The sequence below is a fragment of the Manis pentadactyla genome, chromosome 9 (assembly GCF_030020395.1).
Source record: "Manis pentadactyla isolate mManPen7 chromosome 9, mManPen7.hap1, whole genome shotgun sequence".
Lineage (NCBI taxonomy): Eukaryota > Metazoa > Chordata > Mammalia > Pholidota > Manidae > Manis > Manis pentadactyla.
In genome coordinates, this window is record NC_080027.1 from 103710785 (window position 1) to 103729332 (window position 18548).

The window sequence follows — 18548 nt, forward strand, 5'->3', positions numbered from 1 at the left end:
GTCTTCACGGAGATGATGCCGAGAGCCCAAGTCCCATCACCAATGGGGTATCTGTTAGGACCCACGTGGGACACGGCTGCTTCTGCATCCCAGCCCCCCACACTGCTGGCGGTCCTCGTCACGCTGACCCTCAGCACACCTCCAGGCAGTCCTGCAGGCTGCAGGCAGTACACGGTGCCCCATGATCCCAATTTCTACCTCTGCAACTCCCTAGACAGGGCCTGGAGATCCCCCGTAGCCTGTCCCGATGCCAGCTTCGGAACTTCCCTCTGAGGAAGCAGTGACCAGACCCTAACGGTCTATTGTCTGTCCCCCAACCCAGGCTGTGTGCCCCTCAGGACAACTTTCTGTCATTGGCATCTAGTGTGTTGACACCTAGTGAAGAGTCAAAGAAGTTAGGAATAAAGACCCCCCCAGGAGAGAGTTAGCTGCATGCATGAGTGGCCATTCCTGGGTGAAGTATCACAGCTATTTGAAAACATTCCTATGAATCTACGGTAGAGACTGAAAGCTGTGCTGCTTCAGTCTTGTAATCCTGTGACTTTGAAATTGGGAATAATAGTAGTCAAAGGGCAAGGGACCAGTGTGGTGTTCTGGTGAGTTCAGAATGCTCATAGCATTGTCCAAATCTATATTCCCACCCCCAAGGGTGGGCCAGGCCCGGGCAGGATACCATGAATATTATAGTCGTAGATTCCTGATGAGAACACAGATTGCGATCTGCTGCATGAAGCTATATGTTCCCTGTGCCCAGCTCACCCTGCCTAGTGGTCATCATCCTGGGCATGGCGAGGTGGGAGCTGGTGGCACTGAGCTCTGGTATCCCCTCAGGGGTACAGCAGCTGCTCCCTGGAGATGGCTTCTGGGCAGTATTCCCTCCTCTACACTGGAACGTTTTGGAAGTCCTGGGGGAAAACAGAGACCTGAATGAGAGTCTCTGTTTGCGGGTTGTCATAGGATGTGGGATGATGGGGAAGGGAACCCAGATTTCAACTAAAACAAACAACAGAAATGTCAGCCTGCCTTGGAAGAGATAAAGCAATTGGGGAACCTGTGCCACCCACCTTCCTTCCTCAGCCCTGGCTGCCATGCAGTAAGTGCAGTGTTTTGCCAGCATGTCTGACCACTTCCCCCATGAGCTTCTAGACCTATGCCCTCCAGGATGGCAGCCACTAGCCACACCTGGAGATGGGCACTTGAAATATGTAGCTCAGCTACTGCACCTCTAATTTTACTTAATTTAAATAGCTACACGGAGCTACCATTTGAACGGTGTAGATATAGAACATTTCCATCTTTCCACATTCTATTGGACAGCACTGCTCTAGACAGACTGGCTTTAATGACCAGCTTAGCAGCATCAAGGGAGAACTTAGGAGCATCTAAGTCATTACATTTCACAACCAATGCAAAGCTACAGCCAACCTGGAAAAAGACAAACACACATAACACATGTGTGTCTATCAGTCTGTCTGTAGCTATCTATCATCTGTCTATCTATCATCATCTGTCTGTCCATATCTCCCTAGCAGCTACTACAGAGGCTTTTGATCTCTCCCCTTCCCAGAACCGGCTTTAACTCAGAGGTCTATTTTTACTTACTTTTTGCTGTTTTTCTCTTTTCCTTTAAGAAGACATTGGCTGCACTGAAGGGAATGTTCTCCGAATGTTCCCAAGAACACCAGTGTGTTTTTCTTCAGTTGGTACGTGGGCGGGTGCCTAGCCTCCGAGGTGTCTGCTGTGCAGGCAGAGGTAGAGTACCTTCCTGTCCTCTGAGCTGCGGCTGCCTCAGGAAGGCGGGAACCTGGCCGGCTGGGTCTTTTGTATCCAAGGGCAAGATGCTGCCTCCATCATTTCATGATGTCTGGGACAGGGTTCTATCTAATGTCAAGAAAGTGATTCCAGCAGGTAAGGAGGCCAGGCATGACTTTTATTTTCAAAGTATTTTATTTAAATAAAATTTTCTTTTATGTGTTTGAATTTTCCAGAAAAAAGAAATACTGACAAATACTATACAACTTGGACCATTTATATTTTTCTTGAAAAGGTGACTGCCCTTTCTCTACACCTTTGCTTTCCCCCTCCAAAAATTAAAAAGCGAATCTGTGGAGCAGTGGTGAGAAGACCTCCTTGCTGAGTTGGGCTGAAGCTGTTCAAATCCTAGGCCTGGGGGCTGCTCCCCAAGCCTGTGCTGGTTTAGGAACCTCTTGCTTACAATCCTGTTTGTCCTCCATTAGCTTAACACCCCCCTCCCCAAGATGGGCCACGGGCTCGGTCCTGAGGCAGCCCCCACTGCACTTCTGGGACAGAAGCCGGGAAGGATTAAACATGGAGAGGATGGAACAGGGCAGGGGTGGGGAAAGTGGGAATGAGGAAGGAAACAGTATGGGAAGACGAAGTGCAGAAGGGAGTGGGTTCCAGTAATCGCCTCGGGCCCCTTCCATGACCCACTTAACGCACTTCGAGGGCCCGTCCTGCACTGGGCAGTGGTGTGGTACTCTGTGAAGGCTGTCAGGGGAGGCTGGGGGGAGGCGATGAGACTCATTCAGGGTTGGGGTCTCCTGAGTCCTGGCTAAGGAAGCAGCCAATAGGGGAGTTTCTCGGTGTTTCACGCCCAGAGGTAGAGCAAGTCCATGCGATGGACAGCAGGGCGCTGCACCTGGACACAGAGGCCCTGTCACAGTTATGACAACCGACTGCCATCCTCATTCAAACTAGCAGCCAGTTGCCATAGCAACCATGTTACTTGTGGGGCCAGATCTGGGTGATCCACTTGCCCAGATTGTATCTGACACCCAGGTTCTGCTATCAGCCTCTCCGCCTTCCCCAGCTCATCCACTTTAGGGGGACTGACAGCTGGGGACAGGAAGGGGAGCTTGTCCTGGTGGGCAGCGGTGGACATGGGGAGCATGTGCGATTGGTGTGGGGAGACAAATAGTCACCCTGTGATGGGAAGGGGACTGCCCGATGCTCCATGACAAGCCATGTGACAAGGGGACAGAAAATCAGAGAATGCTTCTTTCTCTGGTCACAGGGGTTTATGAGCAGCGGCCTGAGTGCCTGGGGTTTTAGGGCCACTTAGTGTGAGAGGGTGGCTGTGACTGGTCCTATGGTCTGAGAAGCCTGCTTTGTGATTCACAGAGTCACAGGCTAGAAGACTCTGGGGCAGCAGCCACCACCAGACGCTGCCCTCCACAGGCCTGGCGTGAACCTGGAGGGCAGGTGAGTACCAGGTGGTCCGAGTAAGCAAACAGAGTACATTTTCCCACTAACACACTCTTACAGAATTCCGCTTTTTGCTACTATAAATATCATAGTTTAGTTAATTAATTAAATCGCAATTTCAACACCATTTAGGTGGGAAAATATTTCAAGAGAGCTACCCAGCAGATCTGCAAATGAACTTTCAGAGCACAACCTGTTCCTAATTTGGGAATTACCCATCTTTGCAAGATGCTCACAATAAAATCAAAATACCAACCAGTTCATCATACAAGTGCATTAGCTAGGCCTCCCAATCTCAGCAGGGCAGGGAGACCCTCTCCTCAACTCACTGCAGACCTAGTTTACACGTCCTCATGGACCTCAGGGTGCCCATGCCCACCTGACCCTTGCTCTGCATTCATCCTCCTGCAGAATTTGATACCCAGCTTCCATCCATTGCAGCAATTAGTGGGCTCACTTAGAAGAGAGGGTCACTTGGGGGAATTGACGAGGTATTACATGTTGACCCTTAACATCTTCACATATCCAACACCATCCACAGCCAGTCTGAGTACCAACTGTGTGCAAGGCACTTGCCTTAGCATCAAGATAAATATTAATAAACCTCTATATAACTTCATCCTACTTTCATTTAAACTCTGTAACTTCTGCATCCCACCTGCAACATACTATGCATCCATTACAAAATTATAAAATCATTTCCAGTGGGCCTTCTGCGGGACTGTATGGGTGACCATCTCTCTTCCCCACCTGAGAACCTTTGGTCACATAGGAGGCATCTGGCTCAAGTGTGCCACCTCCTTTCCATTTGTAAAGCACACCTTGCACAGGTACACCACGGCAGTCCAGGAAGTGAATGGAGTACACCTGGGTTCTGTATCTTGCTAGCAGTCTGCCAAGAGCTGTTTGCTCTTGCTTGGAGAAGGGTGCCTTGCTGCGAGGTTCCGGGGACAGCATCTCAAAGCAAGGTCTTGGGCCACATTGCATACCTACCAGTGGTAAGGAGGACCTGGGTATGAGTCCCAGGACAACAGCTTTCCACGAATTTTGATTCATCACATATTAAACTTTTCCTCCCAGGTAAGAGGTCAGAAGCCTGGGAACTTGGTGTGTATTATAATACAGGGAAGGGACTGCACCAGGATGCTGGAATGTCCAAATACAAGAATTTCCAGTAAAAAACTATGAAGGGCTAGGAATGGGAAGGCACACATCTCTACCCTGAGTGGTATATGTAATGCCTTGTCTGGTTATATAATTGTGCACACGTGCCCAAATCTGGACAGGCCCTCCTATGAGATGTTTTTGCAAGAGCAGATTATGCACAGGGCCTTGCACAAAGTAGACATTTAGTGGCTATTTGGTGAATAGAATATACTTGCCAGGTATCTATTGCCTGAATTCATGTGTGTGTGTGTGTGTGTGGTACACACTGTGTGCATGTGTGTGCATGTGGGAGACATGTCAAAATGTATGGATAAGTGTTCCTTGTGCTTTTGCATATGGAACAGGCCAGACACAGGGGGAAGGCACACCTGAGTCTGTAGTAAAGAGCGTTGCTCTTGGGCATATGGCTGCGAAGTGCCCCAGAAAGGCCCGTGTCCTCCCACGGATCCCCTTCGTGGGTGCACTTGCTCTGAGGTCTGTTCCTTGGTTGAGTAGTTCCTCTGGGGACCTGAGTGCATCAGTTCAGGGGCCGCTGCTCCCGACCTTGCATGTAGATGGAAGGCGGCTTGGTCCGCAGGGAGGACACCTCTGCTTCCTGCCCAGCTACACAAGCAGGGACGGCCTCTTTTCCATCTGGAGGAGCTTGGGCTGAGCAGAGATCCAGAGGTCTTCTTCAGCCTTCTTCTTTTTCTTCTTCTTCTTCTTCTTCCCTTTGTTCTGCTCTGGCTGTTGACCGCTCATGCCTGGCTGGCTCCAGCAGCAATGGCAGCAGATGAAAAGGAGCGTGAGGACCACTAGCAGTGGCAGCCCCAGGATAATGCCAAGGCACACGGTGTTGAAGAGGCCCTCCTGGTGTTTGGTCAGGATGGTGTCCCAGATGGCACTAAAGAAGGCACTGATTTTCCCCATGGCGCTTGGCTAGCCTGGGGCCAGGGGAGTCTCAGGTCGCTAGCAAATCCTGGGCTCCAGAGGACGCAGCCTCGCCCAGTTTACTCCTCCTCCAGCTCTGGGCTTTGGCATGCCACCGACGGCACCTGAGGAGGGCAAAACACACGAGTCAGAGGAATGCAGTGGGAATGGTCTGCAATTTCTAATGACATAATGGATTTTAGGCTTGGGAAAGGGGAGGGAACTGAAGATTTCCAGAGTTCACTGCGACTGTATTGAGACACGATAAATAAGATAAATGCATGCCTTTAATCAATATGTACTAACTAATTCTTGTTCTGTACATACCATGTTGGGCTTAGGATATAAAAATTAATAGTATATCATTCCTGGCATATATAGGTGCTCAACAGTTACTGGATGAATCAGTGTATCTGGTGTTCTGGTTAGGGGCTGGCTCCCTAGGTTCCTCCACAAGAGCGGTTCTCAATCTTTTCTCCACTGCAGCTCACCTGATGGGTGTTGAACACATATCGCCGCAGGACGACCCTGTATCTGACCTTCTACACACACAACTTGACATTTTCGACACTTATTAAAGCTGAAGCGTATGATGGAATGGGAAGTCTCGCTGCCTGCTGCGGGGCCTTGGGCCTCCCCCAGGCTAGGAGACCATCATCCCTGTCCTGCCTCTCCGCTGCCTTCCTTCATGCTCTCCTCCCTGCTCCGTGTCTCCTGCTTCCTCCTGCCCCACTCCTGCACCTGACAAGGACACTCTGTGCTCTGGGGTGTGGGGTCACCTGCTGGTTCTATTTTTACCTTTCTTCCCATCATTATGCTCAAGTCTCCTGCCCTGCCGGCTGCCTTTCTTTGTAATGGAAGGGAGCTTGCAGGCTGCTCAGCAATGGTGCTTGGAAACTGGGAAGGGGTCCTTGGATGACTCCCTACTTCCATCCTGAGCTCAGTTCAGGGCTGTTCTGTGTGCTTGTACAGAGTACTTACTCTTTTAGCACCCCCTGCCACCTCTCCATGCATGTCTTAGGCCTCAGTTCTCAAGTATAAGGTCTTAGAAGCTCCTTTGGTTCTGGAATCCACAGGTTCTGTGTCCAAACAGGACTGAGCATGGTTCAAGGAAATTTAAGAGGCCTCTTGGTGCAAGATATTGCCCTGAACCCAGAAATCAGAGTCATTGATTTTCAGGCCAGAGACCTTAGGGACCATTCCAAGGCTCTCACTTGAAGAATTAAGAACCTGAGGTCCAGAGTGGGAAGGTAACCTGTCTGAAGCCACACAGAGCTGGGATGAACACCTAGACCACTGGACAATGGGCCAGCGCTCTCCCGAATGGCTGGGCGGGCAGAAAAGTGAAGGATGATGGCATTATGGTGTACATCATTTTCTTGCACTTTGCAGATAATGTGTTTAATACAAATTGAAGCTCTGTGGCAACCCTGCATGGAGTGAGTCTATCCACACCATTTTTCCAACAGCAGCTGTTCCCTTCATGTCTCTGTGTCACATTATGGTAATTCTCATAATGTATCAAACCTTTCCCTCATTATTATGTTTGTTATGGCAATTTGTGACCAGAGATTATGACTCACTGAAAGCTCAGATGATGGTGAGCAATAAAGTATTTTTCTAATTAAGGTATGTACTTTTTTTAAGACATAAGGCTACGGCACACTTAATAGACTACAGTATATTGTAAACAACACAACTTTCTTATGTGCTGGGAAACCAAAAAGTTCATTTGACTTGCTTCATTGCCGCATCCACCTTATTGGGGTGGTCTGGAAGCAAACCGGGTATCTCCCCGAGGTATGCCTGGACCTTGTCTTTGTATTTCACTTAATACTTTTCTAATCACTCTTGCTTGAATTGTATCTCTTAAGGGAACAACGGGATGGTATTTTGTGGTGGGCAGGGGGTGTCCAGAGGCGTCCTGAAGCCAAGGCTTCATTCTGTTGTCCTGCATGAGCACAGACGTGCGGCCCCACTTGCGTGGGATGCACAAGTTACACGTGGTACCCCAGGAGTTGTCCTCCGAGGTCTAACTCCTTGAATAACACACTCAGTAGGTGTCCCGTGCACCCCGTGCCCGTGCGTCCATCCAAGCCCCACCTGACCTCAGTCCTAGTGTGCCAGCATGGGGCCCCACACCCTTACAACATTACTTATACATTTCTGCAACTGTGTCAATTAGCACCCGCTACTGTGCCACTTGGCCCCTGGAGGTGAAGTACTGCTGTAAGAAGAACTGATAAGCAGGTGACTGTCATGGGCCCTTCCCCCTATTATCTCACTTAGTCTTCCTAACAAGGATCTTCTGAAGTAGGTACAGTGGTTCCTTGCATCCTACAGCTGCAGAGACAGAGGTACAGGTCACACGGTGAGTGACAAGCAGAGCTGGCCTTGCTGATCCTGGGAAGCTTGGCCCCACATCCCCCAGGCTGAGCCCCTCACAGGTGTTGCTCTGGGTGCCTCACTCCTGTGTGTAGAATTAACCCATTTTCGGCAAGTTGCCCAGGATTTAGAGAATCTCATGATACGTGGCTATTCCCCAGACTGACTTTAATTTTTATCGCAGTCTGTTGTAGAAAAAGTCGGCAAAGAGACTTATTTCCCATTGTTAGAAACTTCACAAATGTCTGAAGATACATGTAACAAAAATCCAGTCCTGCCCAAATGGATGCTCACGGAAAGCATATGGTCGCCCAAACTGAAACTCAGTGTGCAACAGAGACGAACATCCCGCCCCAGAGGCTCTGCCTCCGCAGCTCTGCAGCCCAGGGAACGCCGCGAGCTGTGGACCTGCCCGCGTGCCGTGCCAGCAAGCCCACAGCCTCTGTTTACAGAACAGCCCCCGAGGCGTCCTGGGGACCCCGAGCCGCCCGCAGCCTTGCTGCTCCTCACACCACGTGTCTCTGTTTCTCGTCTCCCTCGGCCACGGCCTTTGTGTCTAGTAGGCCTTGTATGACCCCATATTTTTTGCCTATCAACAGGGTTTTTCCTCTGTGATGGGAAGACTTTGGATGCTTTTCTCTCATTTGACCCACACATAGACCTTTCTGGGACCAAATGCTCCTCGCACTACACTTCTGTGACTCAAATTAGAATAGTAATACCACATTTTTTGGCAAACCATTCTGTGCCGGGCCGTGCTGGTCCCTGCAGGAGGCTTAAGTGCACTGAGGCCCATGCTTGGTTCCAGCCAGGGAGGTGGGGAGGGCATCGAGCCCACGGAAAAAATCAGGGCGGTTTTCACGAGGGTAGAGCCACTGAGGAGGACCTTGGAGATGAGTAGTGCCTTGACAGAGAAACGTGGGAAATAAGGACGTTCAGTGGTTCTAGGCAGAGAAATGTCTAGAACATGAGTGGAACAGGGGCTCTCTGGTAAGCCTGGGGGCTTAGGGTGGGAGAGGGGAAGACTGGGTTGTGGCTGGAGTTTTCACAGAGGTGTGTGTTTATTAGAAGGGTGTTGTAATCAGAGCTCCCCTCAAGAGAAGATAACAGGATCTGAAAAGCTCTGAAAAATGTTTTAAGAGTGGTCTTTATCTATTTAACAAACATTTATTGAGTACCCAGTACGTGTCACACATACTCTGTTGTGTTAAGGATTCAGCAATGAAGGATAAAGATACGGGTTCCAGTATCACAGAGCCTCATTCATTTTATAATTCCAGGGGAGTTGTTATTATTGAGGGATCACGTGTTTATTTCCCAGTCCCAGGCTTTCTTGCCCGTTCCAACCTTTGTCTCAAACTCATCCATCCCATGGCACCTAAAATAGTCTTTGAATAAATAGATTTCTTTTCAAGCTAAAGCTAAGCCAATAATTCACTTCTAGATTCCTAAAGGTACAAATTTGAATCTTTTCTCCATATAGCCATAGAGGGTATCCATTAACATTTGGGAACCCAGTCTGGGGAAAATTCGATTAAAAAGTATTCTTTTTTTTTTTTTTTTTAATCTGAGAATTCTCTTCTAGGCCCCCCAGGTTACTTGCTGAGCTCTGCTAATCTATAGTGTTTCATTTGTATTTTATGCGCTCTGCATTGTTAGCATTTCCAGGAAACAATCAACTATCTCCTTGGTGGTATGAATTAAAAGTTAAAGCTGCCTTGGAATGTTTTGTAAAAGCCACTTTGGGCCTCAGAAATGCACCTGGGAGACACTATCCTTTGTTAGCTCTCAACTAATACTGACACTGTTTAAAAGATTATTCATCTATAAAATCAACAATAGGTGCTAACCAATCTTGATTGTTTGATTGTGGTTATGGGGGTGGGTGTGAGGAGACAGACAGGAGAAAAGTTACTTTCAGTTTCCTTGAAACCCCCTGTCTGCAGAGCCTCCTTAGTATCTGGCTGGGGAGAAAGTCATTTACTCATTTTTGTGCTTCCAACAACCTGCTATCTGCCTGTGTGTGAGGTACTGATGGAGAATAATGATCCTGAAAACAGAAGACCTGGGTTTGAGCTCTAGGTCGTCCCTATGACCTTGGTGAATTACTGAACCTCAGCTACAAAATGAAACTAACAAGCTTCCCTCATAATGATGCTGTGGGGATTAAAAGAACTCAATGTATTTAATGCATTTTGTAAACTGCAAAATATTCTAAAACAATCTATAAAGTCATGGGTTATCTCCAGATAACAATGGACTGATTCTATCTTTAAGCTTTTCTTCCGACCCTTCCTTACCTCTGAGCCTAAATTTACTGCTGAAGGACCATGGCACCCACCCCATTCACAGAGCTTCACAGGTAACCTCTCTACTTAAGGCTGGTCTGCAGGTCGGTCTGTGGCATTAATTCTAGACCCTGGCACTCAGCAAAAAGGATAGAGAAAGCCTCTTGGGGAACATCTCATGGTATCTGGGGGCATGCTGAGCTCATCAAGTGAGGCCTGGGAGGAGTGCCTAGCCCTCAGCAGGCCAGGCTTTGTAACCCCTGGACGTGTACAGGGATGGGTCCTTCCCAGGGAGGTCTGATCTGTTCCCATGGGCCAAGAGCAGCTCCAGAGTCATGTCCAGGGCTCACCCTTGGACTGGTGTTCCTTCTGGAGGTCCCCAAGCAGGAGGCAGAGCATTCTACTTTGCACCAAATTTCTTAGATTAAATTATATATGCAAAGCTGTGGAATACTACCTGTTAGATAGTAGATGCTTTCTAGAAATGCTAATAATAAGGATCAAAATGGTGCCCAATTAAAATCCCTGAGATCACCTCCAGAGTGACCTCCAATGGTCCAAATCTTAAGTCTTCTCATGGCGGGTGGGGAGAGGCAGGAGCTTCAGGCCTCTCGGAACCTTAAAAGGTTCCTCTGATGCAGCTCAGGCTGCAGGGTATGTGCTGGGGGCCATCTTATAACTGAAAGTTGGCAGACTTTTCCTCAAATGCTTTCATTGAGTTTTCTACCTTGTGTTGGGGTTATCAGCATGTTTGCTTTATCTGTTCACCCAGGGATCTTGGTGACAGCATGACAGACTTGTGGCCAGGCTGGCTGCTTAAAAGTCACCTGGGGAGTTAAAGATGCAGGTTCCTGACCCCGCTCCTGAAACCCTGATTCAATAGGTCTAGGATGGGTCCAGGAATTTATGTCTGTAACAAACAGCCCAAAGGTTTCTGGACAGTTGTCAGGTCAAACACTGTTGTATAAGCAAGTTGACCCTCTTCTATGAACACAGGAGCCTCGTGCTGAATGAGGGAATGGACCATGGGCAGGCGGTCTGTCTTCACACAGAGCAGCTGTGTAGCCTGCTGTGGGGAGCCTCCTTTGGTGTTATTTCTTGCTTTCGTGTAGTCGGGGCATCTGGGCCAGAATTGTCTTCCTGGACGTCATGATTCTATGCAATAAACATTCACTGAATACTCACTTTGTATCTGGCTCCGGGCATTCAGACCCTGAGCACCTCCCAGTCTAGCAAGGAGGAGAGACAAACATACAAGTTCAGGGTGATGAGGCCCGTGGTCAGGTTCTGAGTAAAGGCACATGGGAACAACACAGGGGGAGGAGTAAGTGACTTGGCCTGGACAGGGTTAAGGGGAAGAGACCAAAAGGAAAGGACAATCTGGATGGGGTCTGCTCAGCCATTCTGCCAATGCCTACTTAGGAAGCACTTCTTACAAGTGGGGTCCTGGGCCTCCAGAGGCAAGCAGACCTGATCCTTGTCTTGTGGGAAGCAAACACTTATCAGAGAACCATGCAGACAGGTGTGAAGGTCTAATATGGTAAGTGCGACGACAAGAAGCACGTGATGCTAGGAAAATGAGTGATTCCCATGGGGAGGAGGGGCAGGCTCTGAATTGCTAAAAATGGTGAAGACATGGCCAGGGTCTCTGCAAAGTCTCAAAACAGAGAATAAACTTATTTAAAGCACTTTCAAGTAATATGCCTGGTTTGCTTTTCTTCAACCCTCAGATATCTTTTCAGGTGAAGTGCCTCTAAATTTAAAGCCATGGGTTCAGTTGTTAATATGCGATAAAAAGTCCCCCCAAACTCTGGAAACACAGGGAAATAAAGTGTTTACTGTGCTTTTTTCAGGATGACAAACTGGACCCATTATTTTTCCTGAAAAGGACCTGAAAGGACAGTGTGGCTACATGTGGCATCAGTGAGTCGGGGGGACAGCGAGGTGCTCTGAGGCCCAGCAGCCAGCGGCACACACCTACAGCACCTTCTCGGCCCTGTTAATGGCTGGTGTATGCGGTAAGAGCTCCAAGGTTTTAGGCAAGGAGGGGACATAATCCATCTGTGTTTCGTAAAGAATACTGTCACCAAAGTGAGAGAGAACAGACTGACGATTACAGCTGTTTGGGGAAAACAGCAGCCGGGGTGAGGGCGATGTTCTCAGTGGAAGTGGCAGGAGAGCTCTCAGGCAGGGGGACACGAGGACATGTCCCTGCATTGGGCTCTGCTCTTCCTCTTCTAGCCCCAGTCTCTTCTCAGGTCTCTGAGCCTAGTGTATTTTATTTTTTTCTAAAATGGGAATACCATCAAACTGTCATCTACCTGAATCGCTGCTGTCTCTCCTGGGGGTTTAAAATACTTTATTCAGCCACAGCCCTCTCCACCCTGCCTGCCCAGCCCGGCTCCCCAAATCTCCCTGCCATCCCTGCAGATCTCCATGGTCATGATAACACCTCACACTTCAGAAACCAAGGTGGGCAGGGAGGGCACAGAGTGGACCCCGGTCAGGAGTGATGAACTCTGCCACTCTGGATGGTTCTCACCTGGCCAACTAATAGATGTAAGTATGCCTCTCATAGATATAAGTACTGTTTTGTATAAAAATTGTCAAATCACAATAATAATCTGCTTGTAGAATGTTATATTTATAACTTAAACCTGGTTCCTGGCATGATGAAATACAGATCTGTATTTTTCCCCATTTAATTCATTGCTTCAAGTAGCTAATCCTAATATAAAGTTGGAGGCTTGCCCCCCAACCAAGTATACATTTATGTGTGTAATTAGATATTAATTATTAGAAGAAAGTAGTATTTTCCCTTAGAATCAATGGTATAATTATGATAGTAGTTCTGAATAAAGGCACAAATAGGTATTGTAAGATAAATTCTAGCTGAAATAAGCAGGCGATGAGAGGCAACAAAGGGCCAGGCAGTTTATTTGAGCACAATTCCCGGGTGATGTTCCCCAGTCTGGGTATTACAGGCCGGGGAAGTCACACCCAGTCAGGGAGGTGGGGGCTTATAAGGCGTTAGCAGGGGGAGGAGTGAGCAAGCTATCCTAGGGGGCGTGGAGAGGTATGATTGGCTAAAGGTGACATAATAGACAACTAGAAACTTTTTTTCCTTCCAAGAGGGAGGAGGCTGACATCCGGACCTTAGTTGGCACATCAGAAGGATGGAATTCAGGGAGAGCTGTCCCCTTTCCATATAAGGCACAGACCTTGGGGGTCTGGTCTGTTCTCCTTTTATGGTATCTCTCTGTTCTGTTTGCATGTCCTTGTTTTTCCTTCCTCCAGCCTAACAGGTATCAATATAAAATGATTAAGGTGCCATGGTATCAGAAATAATAAAGTGATTCTTTATCATATAAACATTCTGAATTGGGAGAATCCAAATATGGGCCATCTGGCTGGGTTCCCTTGCTTTACTATAAGGAATCTGGCCCCAAAAGAGTCTGTGACTTGCTGGAAGTCACACACCTGACAGTTGGCAGGACCATGGCCAGAACCAGTATCTTCTGACTCTAGCAGAGGCACCCACCACAGTGAACAGTGGAATGAGAGAAACAAGCCTTGTGGGGTAAAGCCCCTGAGATCTGAGGATTATGTGCTGTATCAGTTGCCTATCCTGACTAATACAAGTGCCAGAAAAGCTAGTGCTGATATGATAATGCTTGTGATGGACATGCAGTGAGTTCACCCACTCTCCCAGTGCAGCTCTGACCCAGGAGGGGTTCAGGTAGGCGCTTCAGGGTGCTGGTTCTGGGACCTAGTATCCTGCATTTGAATCCTGGCTCTGCTATTCACTAACGCTCCTGTGGTTACATGGCAGGTTACTTACCCTCGCTCTCTGGGGCTCTGTTTTCTCATCTGTGAGGTGGAGCTGATAATAATAGGCTGTTAGGAAAACTAAATGAGTCAGTAGAGGTCGAGCCTCTCAGAGTTGACATTGGTAATAAATGTGAGCCCTTATTATTTGACCCCAAACTCCAGGCTGGCCAAAAGAACCATCCCAAATCCTATAGAGTGAAATCCACCCTCCTGACACGTGTGTCACAAGCACCTCTGTCACCTGGCCTTGCCTCCTCCTCTCATCTACCTGTGTTCCCTTCTCACTGGGTCCCGGGCACACCTTACTTCAGGACCAGCCACCCCCTCAAGACCCTGGTTGTCTCTTTGGTACATTTGTTCTCAGATCCTGGCATGGCTGACTACTTCATGATATTCAGGGCTCAGCTCAAACACATTTCCACCCACATGTGACTTCAGATGCTACCTCCTGAAGAAGCCCCTCTTCACCAAGTCATGTAAGCAGCCCTACCCCCGCCCACCTCCCCCACACCATCCTGTCATTGCCTCTGTAATACTTCCCACTGTAAAATTTTTCATTCATAGCTGATGTCACTTTAGTCTACATATTTATTGACCATCTTTCTGTGCTGGAAAATGAGCTCAGTGAGAACAGGGTCCTTGTCTATTTTGCTCTGTTTGGATGCCCGGAGTCTGTCCTTTAGCTGAATGAATGAAGTCAGTCATGCCAGCTAATCCAGGAGTCCCAAGAGGAAAGAGATCTTGAAAAAATATTACTGAGTCAACCCAGGTCATTGAGGGCATAGAAATGTGACCATCAGTCACATCTGTGGCTGGGTTTTGATGACAGTTACCTACAATTTAGCCACCACAAGTTCAGCCAGATCCGCCAGCCAGGTAACGCATTCATTTAAGGAGGAAATGATGATCAAGAAAACCCTGTATCACTGAAAGCAGTGTATGTGTTGGGGGTGCTTTATCAGCTCCTAAATAATCACCTACCTTCCTTTTGCTGTTACAAAAAGCTCATTGTACCTGGGACTTTCCGATAACAAGGGATCCTTTCCTAATTACTATATGCTCTATTTCAGGTTCAGCAGAAAAGAAAATTAAAAAGCTCCATTTCACTCCAAGTTCAAGTGAGTCAATCTTTCAATCAATAGTATTAATTAAGCTATGCTAGGGATACAGGGGAGGTAAAAGACACACTCTCTCTCTACTCAAAGATGATACCAGGGAAGTAATGAGAGCATGGTTTAAGAACAATGAAAAGAGTTTAAAAGGTTTTCATCTGGGCTTTCTCTGACTTTCTGTTATGGAAGGCCTTGAATCTGTAGCCACTTTATTCTCCTTTGCTTTTTCTCTTTCCCTCCTTTTCTCTCTTCTCATTCCTAATTACATTGTCTCCAAACAGTCCTTGCCATAGACTCTGCAAATAATTACTCTTTTTCAGTCACCCTTAGGATTAAACACTAGAAATCATGTCTCTTTGATTCTCTGAAAATTCCAACTGTGCTAAATGTAAATGAATACAAACAATATATCCAGCCTGTTGGCAAGTCAATATCTTCCTGAGATCCCTTCTTAAACCAAAAAACATGCAGTCAAGAACACTGCCTCCCCTACAAACATTGGTGCTTGAGCACTTTGAGTTTAGTTTTCTCTTCTGTAAACAGAGCTATTAGCACATTTCTCAGTGGGGTAGGTGTTTTATCCACTGTGTGACAATCTTCATCCTGAATACCTAGCACAGTGCTTGTAGAAGGTGGGCTGGCAAGATGTATTTGTTGAATGGACGAATGAATGAATGGATGGATGAGTGAATGAATGCACTGCTGGGAAGAATACAAGAGATAATGTGTGTAAAGCATGCAGCCTAGGTATGTTTCACACAGTAGATGCCTTAAAGCTGCCTTGAGAACTGTATAGCACTATATGTGTTATTATACTATTCCTATTGTGTGTAATGTGGAAAACATGCATTTATTAAAGAAATATTTTGTTCTAACTAACATTTGATCAATTTTTCACAGAACTGATTTAAAGAGTTAGTTACCTGGCTAACTCCTAGGGAATCAGGGCAGAAACATTTGCTTCTCCCTGCTTTCTTGTTAACTTTATGTCCATTCATTCCCAGCCGCATCTCCCCCTTTCAGCCATCCTGACCTCCAAGATCTAGTTTCCTGGGGGCCTTGTTTTGTCCTTCACTATCAACTTTCTTCTTTTCATTTCACCTAGAATGCTCACTTGTTTTCCTTTGAGTAGCCTCGTTTGGCATAGATACGTCAGGGCCAAAGCCTCAGAACAGAGGTCTGGCAAGGTATCTTATCACCTTTCACAGGAACAGGACGATCTGTTGCTGTGTTCTTACTAAGTGCGCAATCAACGCTTTAAAGATGTGGCCTGATTTAACAACTCAGGAAGGGCTTCTTTTTATCCCCAATATACAGATGAGGAAATCGAGGCTATCAGAGATTAAGTTATTTGCCCAAGGCCATGGAGCCATTAAAGTGCAGGAGAGGTCTGACTCTGGTCTCATCCGAGTCCAAAGACCATGCTGTAACCATTGTGCAAAAGAGCCACCATTCTCAGGAGGCTGAGGACCTCAGTCTCTGGACCTTCTCTTCTAGGATGATGGGGTGCTCACCCAGTCACGAACCCATCAGATGTTTGAAACCCTGACATGTGTGCCACAGTCTGTGGATACACTCTTCATTAATGAAGAAGTCTTGTGTGACCTCTAAGAGCTCACATTTTAATAGGGCCAAAAATGTAAGGAGAGAAGTGCAATATACCACATATGGTGGTGCTGGGAACTGCCAAAATATGCCTTAGAGTCCTCCCTGGCAGTCTAGGAGCTATATTCAACCCGTAGGCACTTTTATTTTAATTTTTTCTATCTCTGCTTTCATATAAAATGATCAGTTTTTAGCTAGTTCCCCCAAGTGTGCCACACTGACCTAACCTCTCATATAGCTATAATCTGCTGGCACTTTAGAACAGCCTTCAATCTCAGTTGCCCCCACCCCACCCCATGCCACCCCCTAGTCCCCACCCTGCCTGCCTCACCTAGTCCTGCCACCTATCTTGTCCCTGAAGGCATTTTAAATTTGCGGCCCATGAATCAAAAACTCCCTCCGGAGTGGGGACTGCATTCCCTCTTCTTTGTACTGTAATCTGTGTAGAGGAAAACTGCCCAGGGGGCTTGAACAAGACAGACAAGGGCAAAAGGCAAGCCTTACTGTCCAGCCGTAACCTCCAGGTTGACTGGAAGACCCTGGTCTTCAGCTAATCAGACAAATGATAAGAATAAAGGATGTTTGCAAGAGGGATTAACATATTAAAATGTCCCGAGCACCACATAGAAGGCTGGCAGAGGGTGAATGGGATGAATATTAAGCAAGGAGTCAGGGGACCCAATTCTCATCCTGGTTCAGTTGTCCTCTGAGCCTCTGACCTTGGGCACATGGGTTAAGCCTTTTTGGCTCTTTCCTGTTCTGAAGAATCATCCCAGATGTCTCTCACGATTGTCGTGAAGGAGACAAGACACGTCAAAGAGCACTGAGAAGGGAAATCGCCATCTAAATGCAAGGTCGTGGTATGTTAGAGGATTATATTTAAAAACTAAACTAAAATTAGAACCCTGAGCTTCTCTCACAGGTACAGCCCTTCCCACTCCCCATGCCAGGCCTTTGTGAATCAGAGTCCTTAGGAGCTACATTTCCAGTTTGGAGAATTTGTGGGCACTCAGTCTGACACTACTCATACTGTGTTTGCCATCTGTCTGTACTTACTTCGTCTGACTGCATCCTTGTATTAGTACTAGGAAAGCCTGTAGCCACGGTTACAGTGAAGTCCCTGGGTAACACAGCCATTTTCACTCTTCAGAACTATTTGGTAAAAGGTTTGGGATCCAATATATTTTTTGGGGTGTGGTAAAGCGCCTATGTAAAGCTTTATTTTTGGAAAGCGTGAGCCTAGGCTCTGAGGTCATCTTCAAGTTAGAGGCAGCTGGGGAGGGGTGGTCCCCTCTCTGGTCCACCAATAAAGGGAACGCTCTGTGGCTGCCTCCAGTAACTGACATTTAAGTCTCCAAATGTCACAGCCTCTTGGAGGGAAAGATTGTTTTTTTGAAAAAGCAAGGAGACAGCCATGTACTTGTGTGATTCAGGGTCCCCCACACAGGTGGTCATTGAAAAACAGACTTTAAATTTAAAGTTGCATAATTCTCTTGAATATTACAGAAGAGAACTTAGTGGTCTGCAAACTTTGCAGCAATAACTGAATGACTGGCTTACTTATTTTTCTCAGAGGTGATGGTGGAGAGGTTTATAGGCAGGAATAGCTGAAAACTAATGGAGTGGCAAAAATATACAATTATGCAACTCAAAAGCAATATAGGTATGATTTTAGTTTCCTTCCGTTTTCCTCCCTTCATTTAATGTTAACAGAAGTTCAGGGCAATTAAAAGTCAAAAGCTACCTTACTGTAATGTTAAGGCTTACAATGTAAAGGCCAAATCATAGAGGGAGTGAGCAGAAATATTCTCATTCCAGTCATACCCAAGCCCTGTGGAATGCACAGTGTGGAACAGCTCAGATTCCCCAGGCTTTGGGCTGCAGGCTCCGTCCCAGAGGGCAGGTTGTGCAGAGATGTTAATGTCACCGGAAGATGAACCTTCACTTCCTGACTGTGCAGGTTTAAACCTGCATCCTGAATGTCATATGGAGACACTTTTTTAGTTTTGGTAGATAATTGTTGGTG

At 47.1% G+C, this 18548-nt stretch overlaps 1 protein-coding gene across 1 annotated transcript in view; it reads right to left on the bottom strand.

The window, feature by feature from the left end:
- Positions 1-1928: 1928 nt before the first annotated feature.
- The window catches only part of KIAA0040 (KIAA0040 ortholog), a 32181-nt gene continuing 15561 nt past the window's right edge, over positions 1929-18548 (bottom strand). Inside the window, exon 3 of the mRNA XM_036918090.2 lies at positions 1929-5426. Coding sequence (XP_036773985.1) covers positions 4996-5301 — 306 coding nt within the window. The 5' untranslated portion in view covers positions 5302-5426 and the 3' untranslated portion in view covers positions 1929-4995. The remainder of the gene's footprint in view (positions 5427-18548) is intronic.